Below are 14,278 nucleotides of genomic sequence, written 5' to 3' on the forward strand. Positions count from 1 at the left end.
GTCCCACTCTGTAGCATGCTGGCAGAGGACAGGCTTTCCTACTCAAACTGTAAGACTTTATACAGCTTTTGTTTCATGCATCTGAAATGCATTTTGCTCATTTAAAGTAGAAGTGTAGTTGGGCTTTACCTGCATGTCAGTTTTAGCGTTTAAAATGTTGACAGACATGACTGATTGCTCATTTTCCTTGCTTGCACTTTTTTCTTAGTGGGATTAGGATGTTATTTCCACATTTTTCCCTAAAAGAAAGATTTGTCCTCATTTCCTCATGTCACAAAACAAGAAGTGAGGGGAACTCTCTACAAAAAGGGGCACAGCAATGGAAAAATATTTTTGGTACAATGGAAATGAGTTATAACCATTGTAGAGTTTTTATTGTTACTTGAGAAAGTGGATAGATAGTGCTGGACCCTAGGGACCCTTCTTGGTATTGTTAATCGTATTTCCATGGTGTATGTACAAATTGGCTGGGTAACAGGCTTAAAGCTTGCAGCAGCTTGCAGCTTCCACACACCAGTGGTTTTCCACAATTTTCTTGGTTTATAGGGTAAAACAATTAATCCGTGACAGTAGCACTGCACCACAAGTTAGTAGTTGCATAATTGGTCAGGCTAAGAAAACGTCTATCTAGTGTAATCCATAGAAAATAAACACTAAACAGAAAACCTCCATATAAAAAACACTATACATATAGTCGATCCAAATGAAGGGAAAAAAAACATATGGAGCATGGTCCAATTTGCTCCAGTAGGGGAAAAAATCCTTTCTGTTCTCATGGAGGCAACTGGATAATCCTTGGATCAACAATCTCTGCTGTTAGTCGAGATGCAATTTTATTCTACAGTGAGATCATATAGAAGATAAAATGAGGAATTCCCTCCCCCCCCCCTTCATCAGAGCATAAAGATAGGAGACCATGTGTATGGACTTAATTGTAGACCATGTGTATGGACCTAATTATGTGTGCACTGTTAGTGGTATTTAACCAGTGTAGTTTTGGGATCACTAGCAGTTACTTTGGCAAGTTTGGCTTCTTCAACAGATCTTCTGTCTGACCTCATATTGAAATAAAATCGTATCAGAAATGTTATCTTGTAGTATGACACTTCTATCTCAGGGCAAGAGTTTTTATTGTTGTCTGGGAGAATTTCCTCTAAATTCCTGTCCCCCAAACTTAATCGGTACTGGCTGGCATTCCTTGAAAGATATAGATGTTGGTTATTTCTTATGTATAAAGTCTTGACAATACCACAAATTGTTTATTGACTTATTATACTGTTCATTTATTTTCTCCAAGGGTATTTCTTGCATCTGTCAATCGAAAGTGAACATAATAGTAGCACTGCAAGTGTGTACAGCAACTTTTTTCCCCCTGTGCTGCCAAACAAAACCTGTCAGGTATGTTTGTATGTACCACTGAACTATTATCTCACCTCACAGATTGACAACTATAGTCAATAGCAAGCAAAACTCTCTCTTTTCAAACAGCATAACGTATGACTATTTAAAAATGAAATTATATGTAAACCCAAGTTTTAAAAATCATGTAAATGTTGGCATGTTATTGTCATTTCAAAGCTCACTTTTCATTCAATAAGTTTTTATTGCATTTTCAAATTTTAAAAAGAAAAATAGGTTTGAAAATCATAACAGCACAAGTAAAAAGAGATAAAGATGCTCACATTAACAATTGTTACATGGAAATGGGACAGAATAAAACATTGCACAGTCAGAGCACAAGTGGTCCAGAGTTGTCAAGAAAACACAACAGACATAATATTTGGGTAGGAGATGTGCCCCATGTTCTAAGAAAGAAGAGGAGGAATGTAATACTCTATATAATCAAAAGTAGGAAAAGTAAAAGAAAAGAAAACAAACCTCAAGGTACATTAACGGTAACCGAGATCAGGCCCCCCTCGTCCCCCAGAGAGGCCAGGAAGGGGAAAGGAAAAAAAAAGACAGAGGAAAACATTTTGGTTGGGGGTATATTAAGATATTTCTCAATAACCACATGAATGTCACTTCCATCATCTACAGGAAGAATGCTCTAGGTCAAAAGAGAGCAGCATATTTGATTCTATCCACATTTCCCTGGTATTATGAAATGTAGTCATCTTAACATTTTATCAAGCTGTAATTTTTTTTCAAAGACCATCACTTGAGAGACTCTGTATTTCACTTCAGTGAAGGAAATGGTTGGGGTCATCCAAGCTCTCACTAATTCCCTCTTTGCTGCCATACGATTGTGTGTAACAAGCTTAAATTGGGTATTAAAGCATTCCTCAGGTTGCCGGCTCAGAAGGACTTTGTAAGGGTCTTTGTGAAAGGTTTTACTCGTACCCATATAAAGCACTGGTAGACCCTAATCCAAAATCTGCACACTTTAGGGTAATCCCACCATATATGTCCGATGGAGCCATCTCCATAACATCCTCAAAAACACTGAGGAGACTGGATAGGGAGATTCTCGGAGTACAAGGTGCCATCTAAGAAGAACTTTATAGTTCACCTCCAGAGCTAACACAAGGGGTGAACTCTTGGCCACATTTGTCCACATTTGGGACCATTCCTCCTCTAACTTGTGGCTTTCTAACTCAGCATTCCACTTGGCTGTATAAGAGGGTAGGGCAATCACAGCCAAAGCAGACAGTAGAGAGTATACCAGTGAGGCTAGGGCTACCTGGCTTGTTCAAGAAATCACCCTCAAAGGGGGTAACAGAAGAGAGATCAGTAACTTCCTGAGTTCAGGTTTGCAGAAACTGCTCGATTTCTAGGTACTGGAAAAGAACTTTAGCTTTGAGCTTGTATATGTTTAAAAGGATTTCAAATGGAAGGCAGGAAGCTGGTATGACAGGATGGGAACAGGTAAATCAAGAGCATAGTATAAAAACTTAGGCAATCGTGTCATTTTCGCCACAGTGTTTCTACCAAGCCAAGACATGTTAAATTTTTCCCAAGTTGCGAGAAGCACGGTTAAGTTAATAAACAGTTTTAGATAGATGGTTTGATACAATGTATCATAAGCTGAAGTGAGGTGATCTCCCAGATAGGGCAGAGTAGAAGAGGTCCAAGAGAAGACAAAGGAGGATTGAACTGTATCCATTGTGTGAACAGTTTTCAGTTTAGTTTCAGTTCAAGTTCATTATTATAAAGATCTGATCTGTCAGACCATCAAAACAAATCATAAGGGACATAGGGTTAGGAAGGAATACTAACTAATTAACTTAACTAACTAGTTAATATCAGCAAAGCGTCATCAGCAAATAGACCAATTCTGTGAAGATGACCCATGACGTCAGCCCTCAGTCAGCTGAGCTAAGGGTTCAGTAGCAAGAATGAACACCAGAGGAAAGAGGGGGCATCCCTGTCTTGTACCCCCTGGCAACCGCAAAATGTTTCAAACAAATCCAGAATGTCGGATGTTTGCAAAAGGAGAGTTAGATAGCATAGCAAGTGAGGGCCAAATTACTATTGTTGTTGGGCAAAATGTAGATAATTCCTACTCAGGAAATCGAAAGCTTTTATATCAAGAATGAAAAGTATTGTTGGGCAGCTCCTTTGTCAGGCTTATGTAAAAGAAGTGAAAACTCACAGACATTGCCACTCCCCTGTCTCCCTGAGATGAACCCTAGTTTTCAAACCTCGCTGTTAACCAACTAAATCTTCAACTTTTTAAAAAGTAATCCTTGTTGATTCTGTCCTGAAGGTACTTGTTTAGGCATTTCCTTTTATAGGGTCTCAATGCTCTGTTCCTGTCTCTGAATTGTGCTTCTGCATTGTTACCCTGTCACACAGGCTTCTAATAGCCTACTAGTTTCAACATACATTGCATAGTTATGATCCACAGTTGTTACTATTAGTAAACTTACCCTGGAAAAAGCCCTGCAGTTAGGGTACATGTAAACAGAAAGTGGCTTCAAAGTGGCTGCAGGAGATCATCAGCACTGATATAAAACACAACAATGGTAGAAAAAAGTGTTTTATTAAAGTGGCAATTCTTTGATGCACAGTGATTTAGCAAACAGTCATTAATTTAGAGTTCACATAAAAAGTACTTTAATAACATGACTAAGGTAATAAATGGAGGAAGGAAGTGTGCTCTTCTTTCTTTTCCAACCTACAATGGAGAAATGACAGCTGGGTGTTTCCTGGTGCTAATGTATAAATCTGCATGCTGCGTTTAAATATTGTGATGGTGCATTTTATGAATTTAGTGCAGACTATGTGGTTTAAAACAATATTGTAGACATATGTGACAACATATTTGTTTTGTATATTTTAGTTTACTTTGAAGTTCCTTGTATATGGCACCTTCAGTGGCACGCTGGCAGTGTATTCCCAGGAAGAAAATGTTGGGATGGGCACAGCTAAGTTATGGCAGACGGAAGGAAGTCATACTGATTCTTGGTCTTCAGCTACTTTCAAGATTCCTCAGTTCATTGACAGGTTTGTACAGACACATCAAGGATAAGTTAAACTTTTAGGGTCAAACATGTAACATGTTCTTGTTCCGCTCCTCTCCCCCTCACTGCCCCCCCCCCCCCAGTGTGATAGTGGGCAGGGATTCTTCTCCCTGCATCTGCTGTCAGTATTTGAAAACTGCAGGCTTTTTGGGGCTCCACCCACACAGCTAAGTCATTCATTTACAGGAATCTGTGAGCAAAAAAACTACACGTTTTGCCCTCCAACACAGCAGATGGACTTTGAATGAACTACCGATCAGCATGCTTACAGTTAATTCCCACTGCCTACAACTCTGAAAATGATGTTCCGTACAGAGGTATGGGCAATGGAGCTGCAGGCAGTGTGTGCAGGAGCCTGACACTGCACCCGCAATCTGATCATGGATTCAATACTTTGCAGGCTCATTCTTTAAAAAATAATGCATGCACATTTTTTTTTACCTAAAAAAAAGATGTGCATTTAATATTTTTTTAGTGAACGTAATCTTTAACTAGAGAAATGTAACATTTAGGGCCCTTTGGTAACTTTGCAGCTTTATAATTGTATTTTTCCAGGATGTTATAATTTAGCTAGGAAAACCTATGTAATAATAAATACATTTGGGTGTTAAAAAAGGCAAAAGGTTTGCTAAAGACTACCTAAGAGCTAACTATAAACAATTTCCAGGCACGGGTTTGTAAAGGCCTCTTCAGCACATCATTTGTGGGGCAAAAATAAAATCTAAACTGTGTTGAAATCCCCCACCATGTTCCCAGTGTGGGCTTTGGTCTTTATAGACCAGCATATACTGAGGAACCTTATTCACAAAAACAGTCCACGATATATGTCACAAACTCAGTGGTACCAGACACGTGGGAACAAATGAATACAACATCGTTCATTGCTTACATTCCAGTCTAAGCTCATAAAAGAGAACTAGTTGGTCATCTGTGAGATTGGTGTAAAGATCACAAAGCTGACTTCTTCTAAGGTGTCCCATTGCATGGTTTGCTGGATATTTTCCCTCAAGCTGTACAGATGTTATTAATCATTCTTTGCTATGTCTCTGCAGATTCCGCATGCAGTTGGTGGCCACATGGGGCAAAGATTCACTCACACACATCATTGTTGATAACATCACATTTTCTGCAGACTGCTTTAATTCAGGTAAATCTTGTGGCATTCAGATGTCACAGCTGGATCTCAATAACCATCTGGACAACTTGTAGTCCTTGATTGGAATGTGTTGTATAAGATTGCTTGTAGAGGGTCGTGCCCGCTGTGGTATATTGCTTTCCCTGAACTGTCATGTAAAAGTGTAACCTTTAGACAAGTATTAGCTTGTTTGTATGTGTTTTCTGTTGTGCCAGAAAGAATAAAATTGAGCTCTGAAGAACAGGAAAGACCAGATCAGAGAGACCCATGGGAAGATGACACTGTCGACCCCCTGTCGGAGCCTATTTACACTGGTTGGTATTCAGGCTGCAAGTCAGTTCTTTTCTCACACTGAATATTTCAATACACATTTGAGTGTGTCTACTTAAAGGGAAATACAATTTCAAGTATTTCTGGTCTCCCACCTTCTGCATCAAAGCAATTCTGATACAGTATATGCAGAGTAATTAGCAAAATGCAATATTGTACAAAAAAGTAGGTCAATAAAATTAAGGAAGAAGAAGAGTACAAAAGTTGGCTCAGAAATGGGGGTGGGGAATCCCCAGTGAAAGAGGTCATCATAAAAGTAAACCACAGTCTTTTAGAAAACAGAAGATCAACATTAAGTCCATTATGAAACTATGCACTTTATGATATACATTGTTCTTTGGGGGTTTCATTTGGTTACCTTGATGTGTCAGCTGCTATAGTGGAGAGTGATCACTTTGTTTTTACTACTTTATTAAGTCCAGTATGGCTTGTGCCAAACGGAATTTTCAGTTTAAAGCTGGCCATGATGAATTGAAATTGTCCTGCCGAATTTCAATCCAACTATGGCCATTCCCACTCAAGAAACGTAGAACTAATGATTGACTTATCTCAAACAGGACTATTGGAAAACTTTCATTCAATCAGTTCCTGCAGCCAATCAGCTGCATTGTTGACCAGTGTATTTATACCTTATTTGTGTGGATGGGGGAATCCATTTTTTTTATCAGCCTGCCATTGATTAAAAAAAAACAATTCAATCCAACTATGGCCGTTCCCACTCAAGAAACATAGAACTAATGATTGACTTATCTCAAACAGGACTATTGGAAAACTTTCATTCAATCAGTTCCTGCAGCCAATCAGCTGCATTGTTGACCAGTGTATTTATACCTCATTTGTGTGGATGGGGGAATCCATTTTTTTATCAGCCTGCCGTTGATTGAAAAAAAAACAATTCATGTATAGCCAGCCTTAGTTCAAAGGTTTTCTTTTCCTGAATGGTATTACCTCCCATGTTATAATGAGGGGGGCCAAAAGGTCCTCTGCTAAACTAGTAAAATAAGGCTCTCCTAGAACTAAAGATTTCAACATAATTCCATCACAAATACCATAAATAAGGATTTATTCTTCACTTTAAGATAGATGGATGAGCCATGCATATCATTTCTTTATGCCTCCTGGCCATCTGTACATCCAGAATCACTGGTTTATAATACACATACAGCCTAATATTGTAGAGCAGGGCTGTCCAACTGTTGTCTTGCATGTTCTATGCAACATTGGGTCAAATGCTGCAGGTGCAGTCCCAGCAATATCCTATGTAGACTGCCAACGGAAATCCAATCCAATTTAGTCTAACACAGCTTTTAGTCATACTGAGGATGTTTTAATGAGTGTATTGAAGGTAAAAAAGTCCATTAGTATCTGACACTTCTAAATCTAAAGGCTGGCTGGAGCTGTGCTGAAATAGAAGCACGTCAGGGTTGGAAATGACAAAATTAGAGACTGCAGCAACTAGCATTGAAATGCAAAGGGGGACAGAGGAACATATCACAACACAAATGTACAACCCTATGAACTCTGTTTGGGAAGTACATTTAGAAAGGTACCTGGTTCTTTTTGGATGAGTGGATTTTGGTAGCAGGTTTTTATTATTCTGAAAGACAAATGTTTAAAACAAGCCTAAATATTTCTGTATTTGTATAATCAGTTCTCCATAATATATTTTGTCTTTGATCTCCATGTAGAAGAGGAAGAAGACATGTATTGGCGGTTCTCTTCTTGTGGTGCCAGAGGACCTCATGGCCCAACTCAGGCCCAGTGTAACAATGCATACCGCATCAACAACATTTCTGTGACTGTTGGGAAAGATGGCCTACTGAAAGGTGTCCAAATGTGGAGAGTTCCATTTTCCAAAGTATACACGTGAGTAAAGATACCAAAAATGAAATGCAAATTAAACAGACTCATCCTGAGAATTAAACTGACAAAGATGCTTTAGAGCTAAACTCTGGGCAAAAAAGTTTGCTTAAATATATTCCTCAATACAGAATTTAAAAATAATCTAAATCCTTTTGCAGACCCAGATATTACCATGTAAAAGTAGCAGTGACATCATCACTGTACTGTACATAGCTATGCAGAGAGGGGCAGAGAGCAGAGCTGTGGGAGGGGCCCAGCAGCTCCACCCACTACAGGCTGACTGCAGAAAATGAAAGAAGAGTGTGGATACAAGACCAGTCACCCTGCACAAGGAATGGGAGCAGTAGTGACCGGTCTGTATTACAGGAAGCTCCTGCACAGAGGCAATGTTTCACCCGGGATTGCTGCACAGATCTGGAAGAAAGACACAAAGCACACCAAGATTCAAGAAAGAATACGCGTGACTCTTGTATTTGGGTAATATTTGCTTATCCCAAAGTTTAGCATTAACTACTTGCCCTCCTGAGGATTTACCCCCCTTAATGACCAGGCCTCTTTTTGCTACTCGGCGCTGCACTAATTCAACTGATAATTGCGCGGTCATGCAATGCTGCACCCAAATGAAATTTACGTCCTTTTTTTCACAAAAATAGAGCTTTCTTTCGGTGGTATTTGATCACCTGTGCGCTTATTATTTTTCACACTATAAACAAAAAAAGACCAAAAATTTTGAAGAAAAACAATATTTTTTACTTTCAGCTATAAAAAATATATAGTAAACTCAAAGTTGGTTATAAATTTAGGCCACAATGTATTCTGCTACATGTTTTTGGTAAAAAAAAACACTGACACTGTACTAATGGCACTGGGGAGGAAGGGGTTAACTTTTTTATTTACTAAAAGGGTTAACTGTGTGAGGGGAGTGTTTTACTAGGGGGTGGGGGGGTGTACTGCACGGGAACACCGCTTATCCGGAGAGATAAACTCTTCTCTCCGGATCAGCATGTCAAGAGCTGACAGGGGACTGACAGAAAGCAGAGCTAATGCAGACCTGCTCTCTGTCTGTGATTGCCGCTAATCGGCGAAACATAGCCGGTAATGACCAGCCGTGACCCGGCGACTGACACCAGCGGCCGCGATCGGTGGGACGGGTACGGCAGGCACGCGCCTCGCGCGCCCCCTACCTGTTTTGCAAACGCACGTTTTACAACGTGGTTTTGCCCAGCCGTGTGACCTGCCACCGTATTTCTACAGTGGCTGGTCGGCAAGAAGTTAAGCTTTATGTACACAAAATATTTTGGATTCCTAACATTTCTCATAGTTCAGTGGCATTGTGATATAAAATGGTTTATAATGAGTTGTCATTTATCAGCAATATTTAAAATGACCAAACGTGTTCCTTTATTATATAAATAAGAGGCAGCAGAACTGGCAGTGCCTAGGCAACCTTTAGTTTTCTAGTCTCACAGGAAGCTGCTTACAGTAACTGCTATATTATTCACAAATAACCCATCTCCCACTGCTTGAAGGACATGCTTGCCTCAGTCTTGCTCTGCTTTAAATGTGCATGTGCTGTATTATATCCAGTAAATGGTGTGGCTGCATGCATTGAAAGTACATGGTTATCTGGAAAAAAGGAAGATGTTAGGAACTGTGCTGGCCAATAAAAAAGAAGGTATATGACTGCCCACATATGTTAAGATGGAGTTCATTGTTCCCAACATTGTTGCTAAACTAAAGTAGTTCACAGATCATTGAACAATGAACTTACACCTTGCCCTTGTACTTGAAATGCTGCTGTTTCGACACCACTCTAGAGACAGAAAATACTGCATATTGCAAACCCTAATGTAGATACAATGGCACAGTAAATCCACATTTTCAAATATACCATTGTATTTATCCTGTGCCTACAACAGTGGGATAAAATCCAGTACTAAGGTATGCTTACAAATTCTTTCTACATCTTTATACTATCCAAATTCCCACATCCTGTTTTTAATTTTCATGGTTTTAATTATAGGATATGTACTTAGGTCTGCCTACTTTCTTTCTAGAGCCTTTCTCAACTTTTCAACACAGAGGAACCCTTGAAATAATTTTCTGGTCTCAAGGAACCACTACTAATAATTACTATATCTACACCTCATGATACATTAGTGTAATGGTCAGTGGGAAGAATACTATTTACACTTGTGGTCATTGGGAAGAATTACCCCCTTAAAGATTGCTAAAAAGATCAATGATATCACTGGGAATTTATCTGAGAGGCAGAAATTGCTCATTGCTCAAGGAACCCATAGAAACCTCTGGAGGAACCCTAGAGTTCCATGGATCCGTGGTTAAGAAACCCTGTTCTAGAGCAATGTCCAGATGGCTCGAAGTGTATAGACCTCCGTCAAAATTAATGAGTTCAGATTTTTTCACGGGAAAGGTACTGTTGTTGTTACAGCCCATTGTTTTGGAATAGGCTGTCCAACAATTCTATATACTGTAGGTGTTATGGTCAGGCATCCACAGACTTTTGCCATATACAGTGCTCAGCATAAATGAGTACACCCCTTTTCAAAAGTAAGATTTTAATCAATATCTCAATGGACACAAGAACAATTACCAAAATTTTGACAAAACCGAGTTTTAAAGAACATTTGTTTAGCTCATTACATGAAAGTAAGGTTAATAATATAACTTAGATTACAAAATCTTCAGTTTTACTCAAATTAGCTGATGCAAAAATGAATACACCCCACAACAAAAACTACTCCATCTAGTATTTTGTATGATCTCTATGATTTGTAAGGACAGCTACAAGTCTTCTAGGCATGGAATGAACAAGTTGGCGACATATTGCAACATCTACCTTTTTCCATTATTCAAGAATGACCTCTTTTAGAGCCTGGATGCTGGACAGAGTGTGGTGCTCAACTTGTCTCTTCAGAATTCCTCATAGCTGTTCGATTGGGTTCAGATCAGGAGACATACTTGGCCACTGGATCACTTTAACCGTGTTCTTCAGAAAAGCAACAGTGGCCTTAGATGTGTGTTTTGGATCATTGTTAAGTTGGAAAAGTGCATGACGACCAAGGGCACGGAGTGATGGTACTATCCTCTCTTTCAATATAGAGCAGTACATCTGTAAATTCATGACACCATCAATGAAATGCAGCTCCCCAACACCAGCAGCACCCAATCAGCCCCACATAAGGACACTGCCACCACCATGTTTCACTGTAGGCACCATGCATTTTTCTTTGTACTCCTCACCATTACGACGACATAGCATTTTGAAGCCATCAGTTCCAAAAACATTTATCTTTGTCTCATCACTCCAGAGTCCCAGTAGTCTTCTTCTTTTTCAGCATGGGCCCTAGCAAATTCTAGGCAAGCTCTTTTGTGCATGGGCTTTATGAGAGGCTTCCTTTGTGAAGAACACCCATGCATGCCATTCCTCTGCAGTGTACACTGTATTGTGTCATGGGAAAGAATCACCCCAGTTTGGCTTTCTACTTCTTTAGCTAACTGCAGTGAACTTGCATGGCGAATTTCTTCAACTCTTCTCATCACAAGATGCTCTTGTTGAGGTGTTAACTTCCGTGGACAGCCTGGATGTCTCTGTGAGATGGCTGCAGTTCCATCTTTGTTAAATTTTTGTACCACTTTTGCTACAGTATTCTGACTGATAAGTAAAGCTTTGCTGTTCTTCCTGTAGCCTTCACCTTTCTTGTGTAAAAAAATTATTTTCTTTCTTGTGTAAAGAAATTATATTCTTTCTCAGGCATTGTGACATGTCCATTGCTGACAGCATGAAATGGGAAGGAGTTTTCTTTGTTAAGTAACGCCCTTTTATAATCAACTGTCTGCTGTACAGCTGTCTAATGAATAAGTAGACTTACCTGTAGTTGAATTCTTGTTAATTAGGATTTTGTGGTCTAGTTTTGCTCCTAAGACTTTTTATTGGGGTGTATTAATTTTTGCAACATGGTCTTGAATTAAATTGTTAGGAAGAATACTTTTTTGTGTGTGCAAATTAACAAATCTTGTTTGAAATAAATGGCCGCATTTGCGGGAGTATTTTGTATCATAGTGTCCCACAGAAAATGTTGATTCTGAAAGGAAAGTAAAGGTTTTCTTACAGATCTATTGGGGTGTAGGTGTTGTGAGCTGCGGATAGGCAGCCGGGATATATGCTTCCTGGGGTAAGCAGTCTTTCAAGCACAGATACCAAATCCATTGAGATTAGTGGCAAACAGTGAAGTTGTTTATTAGTGCTATTTACAAAACTATATACAAAGTGCTGTACAGTGTTTAACCAAAATAAACAGGGCACGAAAATATCAAACAAACAAAAACCTAGCCGTGTCCCGGCTCTCACTACACAATACTGCAGGTCCTAACTATCAGACTGATCAGGCTTACCGCTTGTCAGCCACACCATACACAGCTTGTTAGTTTCCACCAACCTTTCAGTTCCCCAGACAGGACTTGTCTGATCCCCAGGCCAAGAACTCTGGCTACAGGTCCCAGGTGGATTTAATTGCCCACAAGGAGAGATAAACCCTGCACTGGACTTCATATCAGAGATCCCTAAAGGTATAGGAAAGGAACATGGGAGATCTATAAACCCCGAACAGGACTTTCCCAGGGTTTCTTTGGGACGCTCTGCCACAGTATTTATGCTGAGCACTGTATATGTAAAGTACTTCCCCTAAATATTAATGAAAATTGCACTGGAATTTATTTCTAATTAAAACATTACTTTTCCTGATTATTCAGTCACTCTTTTAGGGGTAAAATAGTACTGTGTAAGCTACATAAAAATAGCCCATTAAAGTGACACTAAGCAATATTCTTATTATCCAAAAATATTCCAAACACATCCACTAATTAATGGCCCTGTAATCTAGTTTTCATGAAGTTGTATCTTACTGTGTTTTTCTGCCTTCTTGTAAAGTCCTCCATGAGCTCTTGAACCTCTCCTTTTTTCTCCTTTCATTTGTTTGGCAAGAGCAGCACACATTAGTTGTGGTCATGTGCTGGTGTATGAATATTATAAATACCATAGTCCACAATCGCTTGTCTATCTCCAGAGCTAGCAAAACAGGGTGGCTATACTTCTACATACAGTGGGATCATAAAGAAAGAATGTAGCCAACTTCTCACAGGAAGTCAGATTGCAACAACAAAAAATAGGAATTTGGAGATTTGGAGAAGGCTCAGAGTAAGGGTCCTTTCACACGGAGCGGACCCATTTAGTGGATCCACTTGCTCAGCGGGGGATCTCTCCACTGAGCAAGCGGATGACAGCTTTGTGTCCGCTCCGCTGCTACAGAGCAGACACAGAGCTGCTTGCTCACCTCAATGGGCGGTTGGATGAAAACAGACCATCTGTCCGTTTCCATCCGACCCAATCCAACGTACAAAAGGGGAATTGGATCCCCGTCTGTCCCTTTTTGCTGGATTTGATCAGATGTTGGTGGGTGTAATTGGACAAATGTCTGTTTACACCCACCACTCCATAGAAGAGAATGGAGGATCAGATCGGGCCCACCTGAAAAACGGGCAGACGGACCCGATCGGACCATCCGTGTGAAAGAGCCCTAAAAGAAGGTACTTTTTGAATCAGGGTCCTTTCACATAGTCCTTTCACATGAGTTCAGTTCCATTTTTTACCTAGAAAAAACACTTCATTATTGTATCAGTTTGCACATCCTGTACATCTTCAGTCCAGTTTACACCAGTTTGCATATCAGTTCAGTTCATTTCAGTTCACATTACATCAGTCTACATCCGTTTTTGCATCTTTAGTACCCAATCTTAGGTGACAAATGTATAAACAAAAAAATATTTCTTGCCTAAAACAAGACATAGATGTAACAGACCCAAACAGATGGCATATATTTACATCCGTTTACATCTGATCAAATAGTTCTAAAAAGGACACAATCCTGTTCCATTTAAAAAAAACACACCTGAATGGATACATATGTAGGCAGATGTAAACGGATAATCACCGGAACCATAGGAATGAATTGTCTGTTTTTCATCCAAAAACAGACAGGTGAAAAATGGAGTGGAACATCCTAGTGAAAGGGCCCTGAAAAATATATCCTTGATTATAATTTGTTTTTGAACCAGAGTTTAGTGTCACTTTAATGTTTCAGGGAATCAAAGAAAAATCTTACTGCAAAAATTGTCTATGTCCCCATATCATTTCAGTGGAAAACTTCTAAAATGAGATCCAATGATGTAATTGAGACAGCAATGACATTATTTTGATGAAGTGCCTCTGGGGAGTCTGTAATGGTCTGTCTTATTGATTAACATTCCATAAGTTGCTCCAGAAGAGGATTACTCTTGTCATCATCTGCCCTGTGTGTTTTGCAGACAAATTTATAAGTTAATAAAACGAAGATATTCCACATGGAAAAAATCCCTTTTCCTAATGTATTTTTTGTTGGGACCAGGCTACATGTGCACTATACGGTAT

At 39.4% G+C, this 14,278-nt stretch overlaps 1 protein-coding gene across 1 annotated transcript in view; it reads left to right on the plus strand.

Moving 5' to 3' along the window:
* Positions 1 to 14,278, plus strand: part of LTK (leukocyte receptor tyrosine kinase) — a 303,135-nt gene that overhangs the window by 219,472 nt on the left and 69,385 nt on the right. The window contains exons 8-12 of the mRNA XM_089686923.1: positions 1,298 to 1,398; positions 4,283 to 4,446; positions 5,516 to 5,610; positions 5,814 to 5,912; positions 7,617 to 7,794. Of these exons, the coding sequence (XP_089543049.1) occupies positions 1,298 to 1,398; positions 4,283 to 4,446; positions 5,516 to 5,610; positions 5,814 to 5,912; positions 7,617 to 7,794 (637 nt within the window). The remainder of the gene's footprint in view (positions 1 to 1,297; positions 1,399 to 4,282; positions 4,447 to 5,515; positions 5,611 to 5,813; positions 5,913 to 7,616; positions 7,795 to 14,278) is intronic.

The sequence above is a fragment of the Staurois parvus genome, unplaced genomic scaffold, assembly GCF_062004578.1.
Source record: "Staurois parvus isolate SC_StPar_1 unplaced genomic scaffold, SC_StPar_1.0 ptg000414l, whole genome shotgun sequence".
NCBI classification, from domain to species: Eukaryota; Metazoa; Chordata; class Amphibia; order Anura; family Ranidae; genus Staurois; species Staurois parvus.